At 40.7% G+C, this 18,524-nt stretch overlaps 1 protein-coding gene across 6 annotated transcripts in view; it reads left to right on the top strand.

The window, feature by feature from the left end:
• OLFM4 (olfactomedin 4) overlaps positions 1-18,524 on the top strand; it is a 47,417-nt gene that overhangs the window by 10,512 nt on the left and 18,381 nt on the right. The window contains exons 1-4 of one of the 6 annotated variants that reach the window (XM_064408659.1): positions 7,371-7,439; positions 12,976-13,041; positions 13,707-13,796; positions 15,982-16,059. The exons of 1 other annotated variant lie outside the window; for it this stretch is intronic. In XM_064408659.1, the coding sequence (XP_064264729.1) occupies positions 7,386-7,439; positions 12,976-13,041; positions 13,707-13,796; positions 15,982-16,059 (288 nt within the window). In that variant the 5' untranslated portion in view covers positions 7,371-7,385. Of the gene's footprint in view, positions 1-7,356; positions 7,440-12,975; positions 13,042-13,706; positions 13,797-15,981; positions 16,060-18,524 lie in introns of those variants that run through there. 4 more of the 6 variants (XM_064408660.1, XM_064408661.1, XM_064408662.1 and 1 more) reach the window with 4 other exon arrangements.

Genomic DNA, 18,524 nt, shown 5'->3' with positions numbered 1-18,524 from the left:
AGACTCCACTGCCAGTGGGAGGAGAGAGTTAATCCAGCTAGCCTGTTTTACATGGACTTGACCCTTTCTGAACCAGCTCATGCTTCCCCCCCTTTATGAAAGGATTTGGTGGCCACATCATTGATAGTTAACAGATTACTGAGCCTCAGCTTTGCCATATGTACTGACTGAGAATGTCTTCTGTCCAACACTGCAACACTCCGCAAGTAATCAAGTGTCACTGCTGAAGATAGACTTAAGGGGTTGTTAGCTGCAATTGTCATCTCAGGGAGTGGTAGCAAGGGGAGATTTGGATCTGTAAACATTTTTTCTTGTCTGTGATCCAGGTTTAAAATGCTTTCCAGGTTCTGGTCTCATTACTGTCTTCATGGGAAATTTTTACACTGCAACTGTTGTGTCTAGACAAAAAAGGAACGAGTTCTCTGTAACATACAATGACACATTTTGCTAGAGGGATAGAAGTGAATGTTTTACTGACAAAAAGACCCTGTTAAACAACATCCATCTTCTTCTTTGCAAAATGGGCAGTTTTTAGTAAGTTATTTCTGTGAATGTCCCTGCTATAATGCATTTTCTTTTGCATTTAGACTTGTTCAGTACCTCTTCATTAGTACTATTAGATCCTTAGGAAGAGAAATCCATTGTACTAACTGGCTGGGATGCCAGACACAGAAGCTGGCACAGAGTGAAACTCAAATGGTCACTTTCTGCCTGCCAGGAGTGAGGTTCACCAAGAATGTGAGTTGTTTAACACATCTTTAAAAGGGAGTGCATCTTTTCTTGATGCTCATACCTTCTCACCTCCGTTCAGGTGAACACTTGCCTTTTGCTTTGTCAGGAGTGTGACTGGTCCCATTAAAAAAGTTTGTTGACACTTATAAAGTCTCTACTAAAATACTTTATTCTTGGCCTTGAGTGATTGTGAATTTTTATATAAAACCATAGTATTTTTGGGTACTGAATATTCCTGAATTTCAGCATCTAGAAATGCTGGGGTTTTTGCATGCTTCAATACAAAATAAGTAAATCTCTGTAAAAGAATACCACCTTTGATGCAGGCACCAATGAAAGGATTTATTTCACCTCTGAAAGTCAGAAGTGTGGTTGAAACTAGCTGTTTTTCTTCCTCTCTGATTAACAGAAGGAGAGTCATATCATAAATCTTTCCAAGGCACTTGCCTTAGTGTTATGTATGTCATTCCTTGGAATTATTTTGCTGTCTGCTTATTTTAGAGATGAATCCCATTCCTGTTTCCCATTGTTTATCCCTTGATATCAACGTGAAGCTGGATGTTGACATAGAAATTGAGAATCCTAATATCTTTATGGATATAGGTCAAAGCTGGAAAATTTTGTTTTATGAAGTTTTAGTTCACAAGTATTATCTTACCTTTTCAAAGGGCAGAAGAGAAAAAAAATCTCTATTTAAATCCTTTCCTTTGAAAAACACTACAGTCAGTTGAACACCAGTAATTGTGTTCTAAATCTTTATAGCCTTAGTTCTAGCCTTTAAAGTATATTTAGAATAACATATTTAGCTGTATTTCTTCTTTTGCCTTTACAATGCCAGGCACACCAATAGAACTATATGAATAATAAATTATAATACTGTTTATCATCTAAATTGTTATCGTTTAGAATTTTTCTCTCAAGTGTTTCTTCTAGAAATCTATTCAACCCTCCCTGATGACACATTTGGATGAACATTTTTCAACTGTGAATGCCTAAAGTTAATCATCTAGATCTAAATTTAGGCACAAAAATGAATGACCTGATTTTCAGAGTTGCTGATTGCTTATTTTGATGCATTAATATGAATCTAATAGCTTTGCTGTAGGTGCCAAAGTCTTAAGAATGTTGGTTTTTTTCCCATGCACAACTTGTCTATCAAACTGCAGAACACATGCAGAATTAAATTACTAATGAACAATGACAATATGCCATATAAAAACAATATTACATTGAATCATTTCTTTATTTATTTACATAGTTGGGCAGGCTAATATTGCACAGAAAGTTCATGATGAAAGCTGATTTATAGCGATTTGAACAGAAAAGCAGGCATTTCTCCCATTTGGAGAGAGAGAATGGTGAATTCTGTGTGAAGAAAGAACAAATGGAGGATGCACTTTGTATGCCAAAACGAAATCTAATCTGAACACATTTTGTTCTATAGAAAAGCAAACTTAGTTTTTCCTGATGACTTTCATTGTGCTAAAAATTGTGGAAAACTGGATTCTGCACAATAAATTGATGCATATTGTGAAACAAAAGCCTTTCAGAAAACATTAAGAGCCATATGCTCATTTTAGAGATATGTGGCTTCCTTGCTGTTTGAAGACCTGAAATTTCAAAGCTCTTGGCTACTTACATTAAGGCCATAAGGATTTGCTTAAAGACATTGCTGAATTGGGGCCTAATAATCTGCTTTGATATACCTTGTCTGACTTAGTTTGGGAAGGTCTCTAAACTTCTTTAAGACTGTCCAGGACTTCAAGTAGAGCCTACTGCACTGTTGAACTGTAGTGTGAGTGGCAGGATCTAGACTTCAAAGATAAGGATAATAAATACCCTTTTCTCAGCATGTTTTCTGTTTGAGTTATTTTTGATGCACACAAGGGTGTTTTGCAAAGGAAGTGAAAGAGGACCAAATGCTAACTTTCTCTGGGCCCTGATCCAAACCAGTGGGGAGATTGTTATGAGCCACAGGGAAAGTGGGTGCAGGATCCCACCTACTGCACTTAATTTGCTTGCAAAAGCTTTCAGGAGAATGTTGAATGGAAGTAAGCTTAGTGAGAGTGACACAGCTCCACCTGACATTATATTAACAGCAGGTGGCAAATGTGGATGGAAGTGCCTGACTGTTGCTGAATTAAGCATACAGTCCCTTCAGGATCAGCAGCTGTGTGATCACTGGGGAGTTGTTTCGTTACATGTGTTTCTTTCACATCTGTCAATTTAACTAAATTGGTGGTCTAAATGAATAGTGTCATGCACAGGAACATTACATGGATTTATGACAGCTGAAATGTATAACACCTAGAGGATTTGGGGTCCGTGAAGCAGTGAATGGATTTCAGAAAAAGCATGATTTTCATCTCTGGTAGATATAAACTTGATCCATTATTCAACATGCTATGCAAAATAGAATTGCACATTGGGTTCACAGGGCAGTCTTCTGGCATTTCAAAAAGAAGAAAGAGGCATTTGAGAGAAAGATTTATATGTTTATGTTGCCTCTTTTTATGATGCTAGCAAAGGAAGTCCAATTTCCTCCTAATTAGATTATAACAGGTGCAAGCAAATCCAGCGGAAGGGAAGCTGCTTGTATAATATCTGTCGTGCATTTGGAGTTGAGTGTAGCAGGGAAAAAGGAAACCTCTCTTAGCCATGGTTTTCTCATTGTATGGTCTGAGACCTGTTACATGCTCTGCCATCAGGTAGCCATGTTACTGGGCTTGGAGAGGTGACCTCACCTTCAGGTCGGGTGGCTGAGTTCAGCTGAACCAGCTGGGGAAGTGAGTCCCTTTCTGAGACTCATTTCACATGCTGTTTTGCTCCACTGTGTTGCCTCAGATTCTCCTGTTCCATCTTGCACACCCTGTTTCTTAGAAGCTTGGGGCTGCTGCTTTCAGCCATGAGGGCGGTGCTGCAGTCCTTGCCAGTTCTTCACTGCTGATCCTGCCTGAGGTTCTCCTTCCCCCCTCCAAACCAAAGAGGCAGCAAGAAAAGGTTAACACATTTTGCATGCAGACTTTGCCTCCTCCAGCCATTTAAGCTGAGGTATGAGCAGAGAAGACTTGGAGAGGGTCACATTTTCTGCTGTGTTGCCATGTTGGTACTGCCAGCGCAGTGATGTGGGGGATAGTTGGAGGCAAAAACCCATAGAAATGTCATGCCAAGAATGGCTACGACTTGCCTCGGAGATTTCAGGTTATCTGGGTGTGTAAAGGTGGCAGAGTTTTTCTCCTTTCTCCTCAGACTTTCACTGAGGAAGCTCTATTGACATGCCTCTGATAATGAGAACAGAGTCCAGATGGGCAGAAACTGAACAAGTGGTGTAAGAAGATTGATGGATGTTTCACTCCTGTTTTTAAGCAACCTAGGGAGCAATGTTACTTCAATTAAAATGAAAACTAATGAGTTGAGAAACTTTAATTGCATTTTAAAGGAGGGGCAGACTTTCTACTTTCATTTTGAGTCTATAACTTAATATATAAGAAGGATGAAAATCTACTTTTTAATTAAACAACTGACGAGATCAGAACTGAGATCCTAGTTGACTAGGATGCTGTTCTTTAAAAACTACTAATGAAAAATATAGAGGATTAATTGATTATTATAAAGGAATGCACAAAATCATTCATGATGGGGAATTTAATAATTTTATTGTGGGCAAATTGAACTATTCTGATACAATGTGTATTTTTGAGGAAACAGGGTAAAGGCTGTTTCTGTGTAAATACATGTTACTATTGCTTCAGATTCCTGGTGAGATCATAATGGTAAAGTTGCGTAAATACTGTCACAAACTGGCAGATACCAGCCTGGCAGGAAATTTCAAACCCAATGGCAAACTTCCACAGGCTATGGGAAATTAGTTGCTGTACTGTTAAAACAGCCATTGCGAGTCTAATGGGAAGAGGACTGAGTTTTTAATACACAGACATGCAGATGGGTCCTTGTCAAGTTTATGGTGTGACACTCATTTACCTTCAGGGAGAAGCTGAAATCCAGACTGTAAAGAAAAAACAGGTTCCAGATGCTGGATCTGTAGAAAAAAACAACCCCAACTTTTTTTTTTTCATATTTGTTTTGACTATTCAGAATGGTATGTGAAGTGCATTTCTAGAAATTAATGGCTAGATAACTGAACATTATAATTCCTTTTTTTAAATCAACTTTGATTTTTTTTCCCCATACTTCTCTTTCCTTTTGGCCAGATTTCATTGGGTGCTCTATTCTTACCTGTTTTTGGTATGTGTTTTGAGAAATTTCTTCAGACTTGTCTATGTCTGTTAAGAGCAATGCATTCTCTTGGCAGATGCACTAATTCCACTGACTGGGTGACTTCTTATTGAGTTAACTTTACTGCAATTGGTGTGGATTTAAATTATATCAGACTAAACCTATTTTGAAATGAGCGCCTATCCAAATATTGAGGAAAAACTTATTTTTCTTTAAAGCTGACACCATCTCAGTTTAAATACATTTTGTGATGTAAACAAGCCTGGGAGAGCATACCATATGTTTTGAATTACCTGTTCATGTGCAATTCAATCTATAGCAATTCAAGAGGTTATCACTGCCCCACCTTCTCTGCTATTTATTGCAGTTGGTCCGTCAGAAGTTCCTGCCAGGGTGGCAGATGAAGAAGCTTCAGTCTGCTAAGTTCCAGTGCAAAGAGTACTGTCATAGCACAAACCTGGATTCACTCATGAGTTACACTGGACTATGAAGTGGAATGTGGTTGAGGATGCAGTTCTGGTTTGGCTCTTGTTTTGGGGCTGCTAAACTGTTGCAGGGCAGCAGATGGATGCAACATAAGCACTGCTGGAGTGAGATCAACAAGGTGCAGCACTTTGTCAAGATGCCTGAGAGGTGGTGTGGTTCAGTACCTCACCTGGGATCTGGGCATTATGGACTCGTGTTCTTTCTCCTTCCTTGTAGAAGTGGTTTTTCATGGTGTCTTTGATATTTTTCTATAAAGGAATCAGGTTTTTCTTGGGGTCAACAAGGCTTTTCAGCCCCTGCTCTAGGTTCATTTGAATATCAGATTCCTCTGGATGTCAGTGAGGCTGTTCAGAATTCTGCCAAAAAATAGCATTCAGAAGAACTGCCTGCTCTCCTTTAACCTTGTTCTCAAAGCAACAGCAACAAAAAATTGTTCTGGTCCCCCAGAGTCTTAAAAAATCATTAAGGCAGGCACTGAGCTCAGACACTTGAAATTTAGCTGTATTACAAAGGACTGAAAATGAGACATTTGCCCTAGTAAATGTCTTAATAGAGGGGCCATTACCTGTGCTCTCTCTGTGGCTGGATTAAACCCACTGCAGCTGAGGATGGATTGGACTAATAAACTCTGGAGCCCACAGAAAGTCTGCAGTAGTCAACAGGGGAGAAAGCAATCGGGGTGTGTGTTATAGTGTGAGCATTATTGGAGGAAAGCTTGCCTTGCTTCAGGGTCCCCAGGGCTGCTTGGGCAACTCTATTTCCTTCAGTTGTCTGAAAAGTTGAGAGCTGATATGTTAATTTGTTCCGAGAAGTACTCTGAATTGCATAAGGGCAGCTGCAGGTGACACAGTGCCTATCCCATCCTGAGGTCTGCAGAAATCTAGCATGCCACTATATTTACAGTTCAAGTCAATCAGCTGCAGAGAATATCTCTGAGCATGACTCCCCTTTGTGTTGCCCAAGAAGCACATTCTAGTGTGGTCCATCTATTTATTTTTGGGAGACTAGGGCTGCTTTGGCATTGCTTGCAGTTACTATTATGCAAATTATATATCTAGTCAGAATGGATCATTGTGCCCATTGCAAAGCCCAAAGCACACATGTCCATGTCTACAGGTACTGCAAAACAGAATGTTTGAATAGCTTATAAAACCAAATGATGACGTTCTTTTCCAGCATCAAGCATTATTTGGGTGTGAGCTTTCTTTTCCCTGGGTGATGAATATGGCTGAAATGAAGGGACTAGTCAAAGGAATAGCTGCTGGTCTGGTCTGTTTGTACAGCCAAGCCCCTGTACAGCCTGTCTGACATGAATAGATCAGGCCTGTGCCACAAAGTGTTGGGCAGTTTGAAGATAAAATGGTCACACCTTGATCCTGGATGTAATAATGCCGTGATGATGCAATGCTCGGAGGAGGCTGAGTGAGTAGGTGTAGGATTGGTTTAACTTTTGTGTGCATGCCACAGGAATGGGATGAGAATATTCTCCTTGCCTGGGATCAGCGAGGCCTTTGACATGCATGCTACAGGTCTCTTTAGGGATATCTAATATTAATGTGAAAATATTCACAATGCTAAAGGCTAAACAAAGCTGCAGCTGTATCCAGCTGGTAGTCTATAGGTTTCCTCAATTCTTATTTCAGCTCAGATATTTTCCATGTCCTCCTCATTGTGGTATCTGGCTAAAGATGAAAACCTGAAGGAGGACCTTTTTTTGCAACCATGCCAAGCCCAGAAGGTTTTGACAATTGAAGAGAAAGTGTTCATTAATGTTTTTGGTGTGACTGAACACTTTGTTGTTTGACCTATAGAGAGGGAAAAGATTCCCTTTCTATCTGTGAGAAGGAAAGTATTCATAGAACTGTCATGAAAACACATTTCTCTCATTATGTCCCTGGGCAGGTCAAAGCAACCCTGATCTGAGATTCAAAATGAATAGGAAGAGTAAAAAGGAGAATGCCACAGCTTTCAGAAATGGGGTTATGGTAAGGAAGATGATTTTTTTCTTTCTTGTCCCTTAGGTTTGCATATCGAGGTGCACTTTTAATCAAGGGGTTGCTAACACTTGCTACCTCCAGGCTGGGCTGGAGCCACATTCCTTGTTCACGAAGCAGCCAGGGCTGCTGGTGCATAAGGCTGGTGCTGCTCTGCAGCTTGACAGAGGCAGCAGTTTGCCTGCAATGTGCAAAGCCATAAAATGCATCTGGGAGCCTTTTCCCTCTGGCCAAGTGACTGCATTTATATTCACCAGCCTGCATGTGCAGGCATTAGAGAAATGGCTTTTGCTTTTTTTAATAAAGATCTTATTTTTGTTGGGACTTGTGATATGGTGGTATGTGGAAACAGATGTTTCAAGGACCTTTCTGTATTATATAGGTGCCAGTAAGTGTTTGGGTTCGTATTAGTGACTCAGATTATATCCAGGCCATGTTTCTGTGTCCCTTGGGACTGGGACATGTATGAAGGAAATATTTTTTTGAGGGAGTAAGAATTCTCTTCACTGGATATGCTTTCAGGGGGAAGGGACAGAAATAAATGCAAGACTGAAAGTTTGAGCTGCAGTGTACTGAAGTGCTAAACAAATAGCTGCTCAGATAAGAAAACCATTATTAGTTTGAGGTCTTTTCTAATTGTATGTCAACTTTTACTTTTGAAAATTATTTTTCCACAACATAATACCAAAGTAAATAATTTCTTTCAATGTCATGCTGGGTCTGTTTCCAAGATGCCTTTTGAAGGAGCAGTTTTCTGTTGTCAGCAATAACATGTCCCCTGCCTTGTCATTGCCCCAGGTTGTTGTTAAGCAATTATTCCTTCTTTAAAAAAATTTGCATGCAGGTTTCTCCTGCCTTTATACATGTGGCTAGCTGTCCATGAAAATCTGTCATAATCCCAAGGCAGCTGTATACTTCTTTTGTAACCAAAATGTCCTCTAACGCTCCTTCTCCTGGATGTTTTCTTCTGCCTTCCTTTGCCATGCTCTATGAATATACACGATTCTCTGGGTTTGCTGTCATTTCTTTTAAGGAATTAGTTATTTATTCTTAAGCATCCTTGAATGGGAATTGATTCTCACTCACGTCCCCAGCATATTTTAATACTGCTATCAATGTTTTATATATACATCCTTATACTCCTCTTCTAGATTTTGCTTTTCATGCATTTTGGTGTTCTCTAATAAAATCTGCCAGTTTTCATGTATGCTGTTACTATTTTGCCATCCACTCTCCCTTCTACCTGTTGTCTTTCTGTTCTTCCAGACCAGGACTATACTTTCTTGGTACATTTTGGCTTTGAACTTGGGCAGATTACGTTAGACTCAATTCACTTACCCAAGAGTCTCTGGATTGCTTTGTTTCAGGGTAACAAGCTTTTTTGCCAAGCCACAGAATCTGTGGTTAATAATCTCTCATCATTCTGGATAGTGGAACCTCAGCTGCTGTTGTCCTAGTCTTATGTCTTGGTGAAGGTCTTTCTTTTTTGACATTATGCTCAATTTTTTTCTTTTTTGGTGGATGATTCAGTCCAGTTGGTGTCCATGGCATTTTTAAAGGTATAAAGGAAATTTCACCCTTTCTGCAAATTCTACTGTTTCTCATTCTGCTCCAGGAAGATGCCCCTTTCCTACAGCCTCAGAAAACTGAGACTCATCCTTGCCAACATAATTTTTAAACTAGGTGTTAATATTTCCCATAACTTTCTTATTTTGAATGTGGCCCAGAGGGATGTTTTTTGAAACACTAACCTGACATTCTACTGATAAAGGGATTAAATGAAAGTATTTGCATAATGTCTTCCAAATCGATGAGCTTTATGATAGATGACATCAAAATATATTGCATAAAAATATGAATCACTTGGAGAGGGGAAAAAGTGCAAGCAATTTGTAAAGGGATTAGCAGAGTAAAACAGGTCTATGTCAAACATTGGTATAATGAAATAGATGGATTTCTTGATGACAATTGTTCCATGACATCTTAGTGAAGGAAGCTGACCCCCCTAACCTCCTTATTTCACTACACGATGATCCTATAATCAAAGAAGACCAGACTCATTATTTCCAGAAAGAAACACCTTCAGAAAATAAAAAGGAATATTAGCTGCTACGTTCTTGTGTCATAGGATGAATTTGAATTAACATTTTCTCCATATTTTTGGCTTTACTTCAGGGATATGTAGTTTGGTGGGAGGAGGGATTTAACCAGCTTTAGGCAAGCTTTGCTAAATCCACAGTACAGAGGGTACTGGACGACATGCGCTGAAATGCTGATTCCATGAGGCTCGGAGTCTTATCGCGTCTGCAGGCAAACAGTAGAAATGCTTTTACATTAGACTTGCAAAATGCAATGTGCAGTGCAGTACTTTCTGTCTGAACCATTCTGGGAAGTTAGCACAGTGAGTTACCATATCCCACTGTGGATTCACTGGTTTTTATTTTCTTGTTTTAAGAAAGTGCAGGTAATACCTGTCCTGGGACTGTAGTAAACAATTCAGAGAGAATTTAACATTGTGACATCAGCTAGGATAAATATATATGTGGATGCTTACTTGATAGATAGAACCATCAAGATATATAACTTATGTTCAATTCATCCTGTTTTGGCCTAATAAACCAAGACAAGTTTTATCTTCTTTTTGGCCTGCATTTTGCATGTTTATTGTGGTCCCTGTTCTCTAATAGTTGAATGCCTCTTAGTCTTATTAATGCATATGATTGCAAAACATGACTCTGAGTCAGAGAAATACTGTATTTTCCAAATGTTGATGGGAAACTGAGATGTAGAAGGTTATGTTCATACCACCAAACATGATCAAGTAATACTTGACTCCCGTGACTGAGGATTGAACTTTAGAGAGCTGTTGATATAAATCACCTAAGACATAAGTGTGCTTTTTGGGAAGGCATTTTTTTGTATAGGTCCCACTGAAATCAAGGACAAGGTCTGTTGAAAAGCAGGGACTTTGCCCTGAATTGCCCACTAGGACTGTTGCAAACAAGGAAGTACACTAGTGAGGGTGCAGCTGTACCAAGAGAACATCCTTCTGTTTCCCTGTTTTCCCAAGTGGAAATTCCTAAATAATCACAGCTTTTCTATATGACATGCGAAGTTTCTCTACTCTAAAATGTAGAAAATGAGTCTAAGTTATTTTTTCAGATTAAGAGTTCTACATAGATCTAGAAAATTTTTTTTTTATTTAAGATTAATTACTCTTCAATTAGGAATAAAAATGTAGATCCCCATTGTCTCTGCAAGGTCATGTGCAAACGCAAATACTGCAGAAAATGCTAAAGCAACTGATTAACTGTCATTACTTAGCCAATATTTGCTTCCTATCTTGGAACTGCCTTTTAAACATAAAACTATTGAGAAACTTTCATGCTTTGTGGGTGATTTGCAGTCCCAGCCTCTGGAAAGAACAGAGCCTCACTGTTATGCTCAGAAAACAGGTTTTTCTCCTGATTAGATATCAGGCTCCAAACTCAATGCTGTGTCTGTGCTGGCAGCACAAAGCTGCCTAGAAAATTTCGCTTGCTTGCTATGCAGTGGAGTATGTGAGAATGGCCGTGTGTGCTGCAAAGTTGCCCTCTCTGTAGCCAGCAGGACTTGTGGTGCCTTAGCAAGGCCAGTTGTAGGTGCCTTCAGGCAGTTTGCAAGCTGACAAGGAGTTGTTGCATGCTACTAATCTGGAGTCTTCATACACACAGATGCGTCTGTGCTGTCAGCTCAATTTACCTGTGTCTGTGTTGTGCTTTCCCTTGCTGCTTCATCTATCATTCTAGATGCATTCACACCTTGGAATAATGCTTGGGCCTCAGGAAAAATGGCCTGTTTGTATGCTGGTCATAGCTTGTTCCCTTGCAACAGCCCAGTGGTTTCCCTTGTATCCACATGATGAAACACTTGTCCTCTTAGAGAGCTTCTGGGCCCTTTGGTGCTAAGATGTGATCATTACTTTCTGTGTGGGTTTGTGGACGTCTTTTTTGTGTGGGTCATTCTTTTTGTTTGGAGCATCAGAAAGAACCTGAGGCATAGATTGAAGACTACCAGGGTGACATTTTCATAACAAGTGATGTGATAGAAGGGCTCATGTCAGGAGTTGGAGAGCTGGTTAACATCAGGTAGGGCTGATGGAACAAACCCTCATCCATGGAACCTTTTGGAAGTGATCTGTTTCCAGACTTTCTCTTGGTTTTGTATGGAGATCAGTTGGTTCACTCAAAAAACCCTCAAAACAAACAAAAAAAGCGCCAAAAAACAAACAAACCCCCCCCCCCCCCCCCCAAAACAAAAAAAAAGCCCAAACTCTGGAAAGGAAGTGGCAATTCTGCAATAGCAGGCTATCACAACCTGAGAGAAGAGCTACCCTGGTGGGCAGCATAGCCTTACAAGTTTTCTGCAACATGTATGTGCTGGTTTGCACCTGAACTCTATTCTGGTGTGGCCAAAGAGTTTTTCTTATGGTGCAAAGGATATTTCACAACCTTCAGCAGCACTGACAGGCCAATCTGCTTCTCTTGGAGCTCGAGGCTTTATTCCTGTTGGTACTTACAGCATCAGTCTCTCTATTCCCTTGACAGCACTGTGATTTACACAGGAAAGCACACTGCTGTAACCTGTGAGGAAGAAGCCTGGATTCATTTTCTTGCTCTACCAGCATGGATCTGGTTCTTTTTGCTTACACATTACCACATGCCTTCCAGGTCTTGTCTATCTTATATTAAATTATTAGCCATGAAATCCTCCAGTAGAGATGCAGCTTCTGCTGTGAAAAAATGTCTTTGCAAGAAGTTATTATATCCTTACCCTGCAAGATGCTGCTGCCAGCCTTGTGAATATGTCAGGAAGCTTATGCTTATGCAAAGCTGTGGTTAAAAAACATGTTACTCCAGTGGACTTGGCTTCTCTCAAGAGTTTTCTAGTATGGATTTGCCCTAAGCCTCAGCTTTCCCATTGCCACCTGGAGCTGATAGTGCTATGGTAGTACAAGGAAGCCTTAAGAGCTCCTCACTAGGGAGATGAGGCAGCACTGCTGCTCAGAAGTACTGCTGCTCCTGCCCTGACCTCTGCCCACCAAGTTTGGTAAGGAATAAGAATCTCCTAACCTCTTTCTTCGCTTAGGCACAGCTACAGCCTTTTGTTGCTGACTCAGTAGAACTAAGCCTGACAGAATGAAAAAGGAAAATAATGTTTTGTCATGTTTTGGTCTAGAGACTTCTTGACTTTTATAAGCACATAGATATAGCCATTTCCTTAGTCCCAACTAGAACCTTTCTTCCAAACACCAAACTTATTTTCCCAGTGATCCAAAGAACTCAGCAGAGAAATTTTAGTTTTTTTTCTGTGCAGGAGGTTTGCAGCTGACTATCAAGGCTTGTTGGTAGTGGAGAATTCCCATGGTGGGTTGGGTGCTGTGGGAACTGCAGGCAGCTCGCTGGCTCTCACAGGGTGGTGTGGCACAGCTGGGCAGTGTAGGGGTAATGCTAATTGCGTGTGACCTTTTTTCATCTCTCTGGATCAGTGCTCTAGAGACAGGACAGTGAATTGTTGTGGTCAGGTGGAATCCAGCCCCATGAAAAGAGAGCAGGTGGGTAAGCATAGATGGGTACACAGTGTTAATGCACGAGTAAGCATTAATGGGCACGTAGTGTTAATATGTGACTCACAAACCTGCTGGGAATGAAATGGGAGGTAATCTGTGTCCCACCTGTGTTATGTGAGAATCAAGGAAACTGATAAAGCTGTTGAGACCTCTCTGTATTTTACTTACTGGCAAAGGTCTGTTGGCCTTTGGGAAAAGGGAGATGTGGTTCTGGTGTGTGAGCAGTCTAGCCTGACCTGCTCTTTTCTGTACATGTAAGAAGTAATAAATACCACAATGATCTGTATTGTCTGCACAACTTTGAAGGAATCTTCAAAGGATCTACAAGGATTTTTATGACTGAGTCACTGTAAAGGGAATGTCTGTTTACCTCTTGTAGCAAATAAGCACCTGATGTTCTATAGAATCAAGATTAAGATCAGATACTGTACCCCATGGAAAAGGTTTCCTGTTAGAAAACTGGATGTCGTTAATTTATGATGGTAACTTGTGTTCTTTGTACGTTAGTAATTTGGTTATTATACGAGTTTATGACATCACTTATCCAAAACCTGTAGAAATATCATACAAGTTCCTCAAGGTTTGGTTGGGGAAATCCCCAGACTGTACTATAAAAGAAACCCTTTCTCCCTTTGCTGTCACACCTGCAGGCTGAGAAGATGAAGCACACACTGGTGGCTGTGCTTCTCGTCGTGCAGAGCATGAGTGCTCTGGCTGAGACGACAGCAGCAACAGGAGGGGTAAGACAGAGGTCTCATAACCTGAGCTTTGGTGCCTTCTTGTCTTCTCATGCAGTTTAGATTGATGAAAATTCTTTTAAGGTTACTGGAAAATTATTAGACAAAGACTGAGGTCTCTGCATGGAGAAAGTTTAAAGTATTCCTCCATCCTCCCCCCAGCTAATGTATAGGGACTGGGTAATAAATGTAAAAGTGAAGCACAGGTTTAAAGTCAGAGTCAAATTCTGCCTTTGGTTAGATGAGTGCAACTCCCAGTGAGGATCTGAGTGGATATTAAATGCTCTGTGTAGCTTCTAATTAATTAGCAAGGGCTTATAGCAGGAACATATCCACATCTTTGATGTGGAAGGAACTGGGAGGTGGGAACTTTCCCAGTTGCATGATTGCTGTCATACTCTGTGACTGGGCACATGAAAGCCATATTAGTTGGTTACTGTTGGGTGCTCTCCCTCTTCCCTAAAAAATTGTATCTGGTTGGGCAGGAGGGAAATTAAAAGCAGACCAAATCAATCAGAATAACCCCCAACCAAAAGCTACATCAAATTTGGGGAGGAAGGAAACAACTTTAAAAAAATGCTTTTTTAAAGCAAAAAAATTATACTAATGAAAGATAGTTTAGCTTTGATTTTGTACTGTCCTTTTTTTTTTAAATTTAAAATGGGGGTTCAGTTTTCAGGAAAAGATTTTGTGAATATCTTAACTTTTTTAAAAGAAGCAAAGCATTTTGGTTTTGTTTGACCAAAAATTACTGCCTTTTTGGTATTTATTAGTTAAAAATGGAGAAAAAAACCCATTTTGACTCCCAGTAATTCTAATTTATCTGGTTTATTCACCAACCAGAAAATTTGTGTGTCCCTAGTTACATTTTTTTTTTAAGTTCGAGAGTGTTGTGGATGCAGGCAGTAAAGTTAGCACCTCCTGGGAAGGTGCTTTTATCTGCTCAAGGAATGAAAAGCTGCAAAATTCAAGATGGAGGTGTAAATATATGTTGATAAGTTAAGGATAGAAAGCTTAATAGGGGAGAAAGTCCTCCTTAGTCTGCATAGCTTTAAGCTAGTCCTGAGTTTGTGTAATTTGCACAATTTGGGATGATCTCTGCCCTAACACTGTTAATTGCTACCAGGTGCCCATCATGCTCAGTGTAATTGTATGAGCACACAAGTACCTGTTCAAGAGGGTTTATTTGACAAATTGTCCCACAAAACTTGTTTACACTGTGCCACTTAACAGATCTGCCCTTTGCTGGCCATTTGGATATCCCCACCATCCCCTGGCTCAGGAGCAAGGTTCCAGCTGGGTTTTGAGAAATGCAGAAAGACCCAGCAGGGAGTGTCCTGTTGCAGGGGAAGCCCATTTGATGCTCCGTCTGTTACGCCATTTGACACTGAGGGTGTCTTTCTCCAGTTCCCAGTTTGACACAGGTTTTGGTGAGATCCCATTCTGGGTGACAGTGTGCTGCATCACAGCAATGCATCATGCTGTGTGGGGCTGTGGTAACACCCAGTATGGTGCCAGGGTGACAGCTGCTGTCTTGGCTGTGGCAGGAAGGCAGGCGTTAGACACGGATGGAAGTTAAAGGGAACGAACATATTCTTATTGTATAAATGTCTCCCAAGATGGATCTGGCTGTATCCTTGGCAGTGTGGTGTCTTCTCCCAGTGCTCCCTCTCCACAGTGGGATGCTGTCACCTCCATGGTGCTAGTAGCAGAGTGGGACATGTGCCCCAGCCATCACAGCTCACAGCCTGACAGCTTGGTATGAAAGGGGCAGTGAATCCTCTGCTTAGAGGCTGGGGCATGAGCTGGGTGGTGAGGAGGAGACATTCCTGCTGGGAGGACAGTATTCTCTGGATTTAGGGCAGAGGGGCATGGCACTGTCCTTTTAGACTGCCATGCAATCTGCCACGGCTGCCCATCACATCCTCAGCTCACACCTCCTGGACAGGCTGAGCGTCCCCTGCCTTGCTCTGGTCACACAGAGCCTTTCTTCAAGGAGAGGTGTCTGTGAAGTGACACTGTGCCCAGGCAGACTGTCGCCTCAGTAGCAGATCAGAAATGTTACAGTTGCTCAGAATAGCTCCCATAATAAAATCAAAGTGCTTTGGAGCTGCAGGATGGGGGCTATTTGGTGGGGAAGGGACGATGCAGAAAATCACTCTAAAAAAACCTTTCCTTTGTTTTTCAGACCACTCATCTCAGTACGATGCTTCCATATCTGACTCAGCCTAGGAATACAAATGGCAAATTGCTCACTTCCCCAAAGGTATAACCATTACTATTTTTCAATATAGTCCAGAAAAGACAAAATTTAGGCACTTGTGTCCTTTTCTTTCAATGCTACACAGTCACTCAGTGATTTAATTCTGACACAGGTAAACCAGTTGTGCTGCCTGGAAGAAGCATTTATGTGTTGTGTATCCAGTACTTTAGGAAGTAGTGGATCTCCAAAATCATCTCTACTGTTACCATGTCATTCAATGCCTTAAGTCAGATCCAAAACTTTGGCATTAACCTTGTAACTGCTGAACTGGACCACAGACATGAAACAGGTGGGGCCCTGGGGGTTTAATGCCAATGTGCCAAACAGCTTGGTGATTACAGTCTCCCCGAGGAAGTCTTCTCTCTTAAACTAGAACAGGGCCTTGAAAATATCTTCTGAGGAGTGCCCACTTGTGGTTGCTGGGAGTGAGAAAATCTTGATTCTTGGTTCTTGAATCTTGATTCTCCCTGTTATACCTAGTAAAAATATTATCAGCTATTTGATGATAGAGGGACCTGAATCTTATTTCTGTGCCTTCTGGTCTGTACCAGAAGGCACAGAAATAAGATTCAGCTCCCTCTGCTTAAGCTCATGGTCTGCAGATTTTAGAGTTCAGTTTCTTTCTCTCTTTCTGTCAATGACTGTTTAATAACATGTGCACTTTGGAGCAGATTCAGTGGGTCACAATTGCTCTGTATGGTCCTGCAACTTGTCTAAACAGAGTTCATCCAAAGCGCTGGTTCAGCTTCACAGCAGATCCTTTGTATGTCTAGGCAAGTCCAGTGTGAGAGGGGACCTCTCCTGAGACAGAGTTGAGTCTCTGGCTCTAGTAGAGCATTTAGAAAGTTAAATGGAGTCAGGGCTCTCTTTCAGATTCTGATTAGCAGGACCCAAACTTGATCCATTTTCTTGCCCAGCTGAGGTGGCTTCTGTCCCTACTGTGGCCCTGCTGTGTGCTTTCTGTGGATCCCATTCTTTGCCTTAGGATGAGCAAAAAAGCTGATTTAGAGCTGCAAATATTGCTAGGCTACAGTGACAAACTTCCTGATTTTCAGAAAACTGAGTAACTGCTCGCTCCTACTCCCTTTCTTAATTTGAAAGGATGTGGAGAAGGAACATTTCTCATAGCTTTAAATACGTATATGTAACAATTTTTCAGAGTGAAATGTTGCTGTCAAGTCCTTGCTGTAGGCTAGGACTGTTTGCTCTCTTTTAAGTGTTCTGTATAAATTATTAAACTTTGAAAACTGTACAACTCCATCAAAAGTAGCAGTCTATCTCATGTATTTTTCTACAGGATGACGGAAGACATTTTTGTTACATGGTTGTCATTTGGCTGGTATTATATTTTGATTGAAGCACTTATTGACCCAAGGGGCTTTTAACTAAACAGTGCTTGTTGGTCTTGTCAACATCATGATCCCAATGTTTGTAATGCCAATGGAAGAATGGAAGCAGTTCTGTCTGCCCAGGCTGTTTCCACTCTTTTGGGGAAACTGTTGGCTTCAATATAAGCAGCACTTACTGCAGGGAAGCTCTGCCTTCAACTCAAAGCACCCTCCTAACTCAAATGTTAAAATATGATTGTTTTTCACAGGGAGGTTAAAAGCATGAGTTCAAGGGTGGTTTTTTTTGGAGATATCTGAATACATTTATGAATTTATTTTTTTTAGCACATGAAATAGGCAGGGTAAGTCTAGAAAACTGATTGGTATAATACTGTTGAGACTGTAGTTTACAGCAGGGTCTATAATGCATGCAAAGGTATACCACACACTTGCTATACAATGTATAGCATACTCCCTCTTGTAGACAAATACTCATATTTGTGTTACACACAGAAGGAACAGAACACAATACCTTCCACACAAAAATTAGCATGCTAATATGCAACAGTCTTGAAGAAGCTCCCATATACTCACTAAGCCACGTTTATTTCTTCTTCTGGTCTTTCCCATCTGTTCCTTTATTATTGCTGAGCAACTTGCCTGCCATCCCCACCATGCCAAGACACTGGGGACTCAGAGGTGTAGAAATACCTAAGTGATTTAGGAACTAATTTTTCATAGTAATTTACATACCAGTAGCCACATCTTCAAAAATACATGGAAACTTAGACATAATGTGTTCTCAGTGGGATTTTCAGAAGTGCTTTGTTAACCTGCCTGGCAGAGAAATCAATGCAAGTTATGTGCTGTGACATTCTGGAATGCCATGAGATACTTCTCCGCTTTCTTTCATGTTAAATGTCTTCAGCAGTCTGAAGTTTTAAGACCCATGGTGCTTGAATAACACAGATAAAACAACTTTCCATGCTTTCTTTGAAAATGAGATGCATGCTGTTTGTTGTGGCTGCAGTAAAGAGGTTGCCAGAAGTGTGAAGTGGGATCATTCCTGCTTGTGCTCTTCTTTCTTTGGACTCACAGATCAAGACAACTTTGGTGCTGGTCATCACTGTGTGTTCTGGG

The sequence above is a fragment of the Passer domesticus genome, chromosome 2 (assembly GCF_036417665.1).
Source record: "Passer domesticus isolate bPasDom1 chromosome 2, bPasDom1.hap1, whole genome shotgun sequence".
Lineage (NCBI taxonomy): Eukaryota > Metazoa > Chordata > Aves > Passeriformes > Passeridae > Passer > Passer domesticus.
This window is presented reverse-complemented; position numbering and strand designations above follow the sequence as displayed.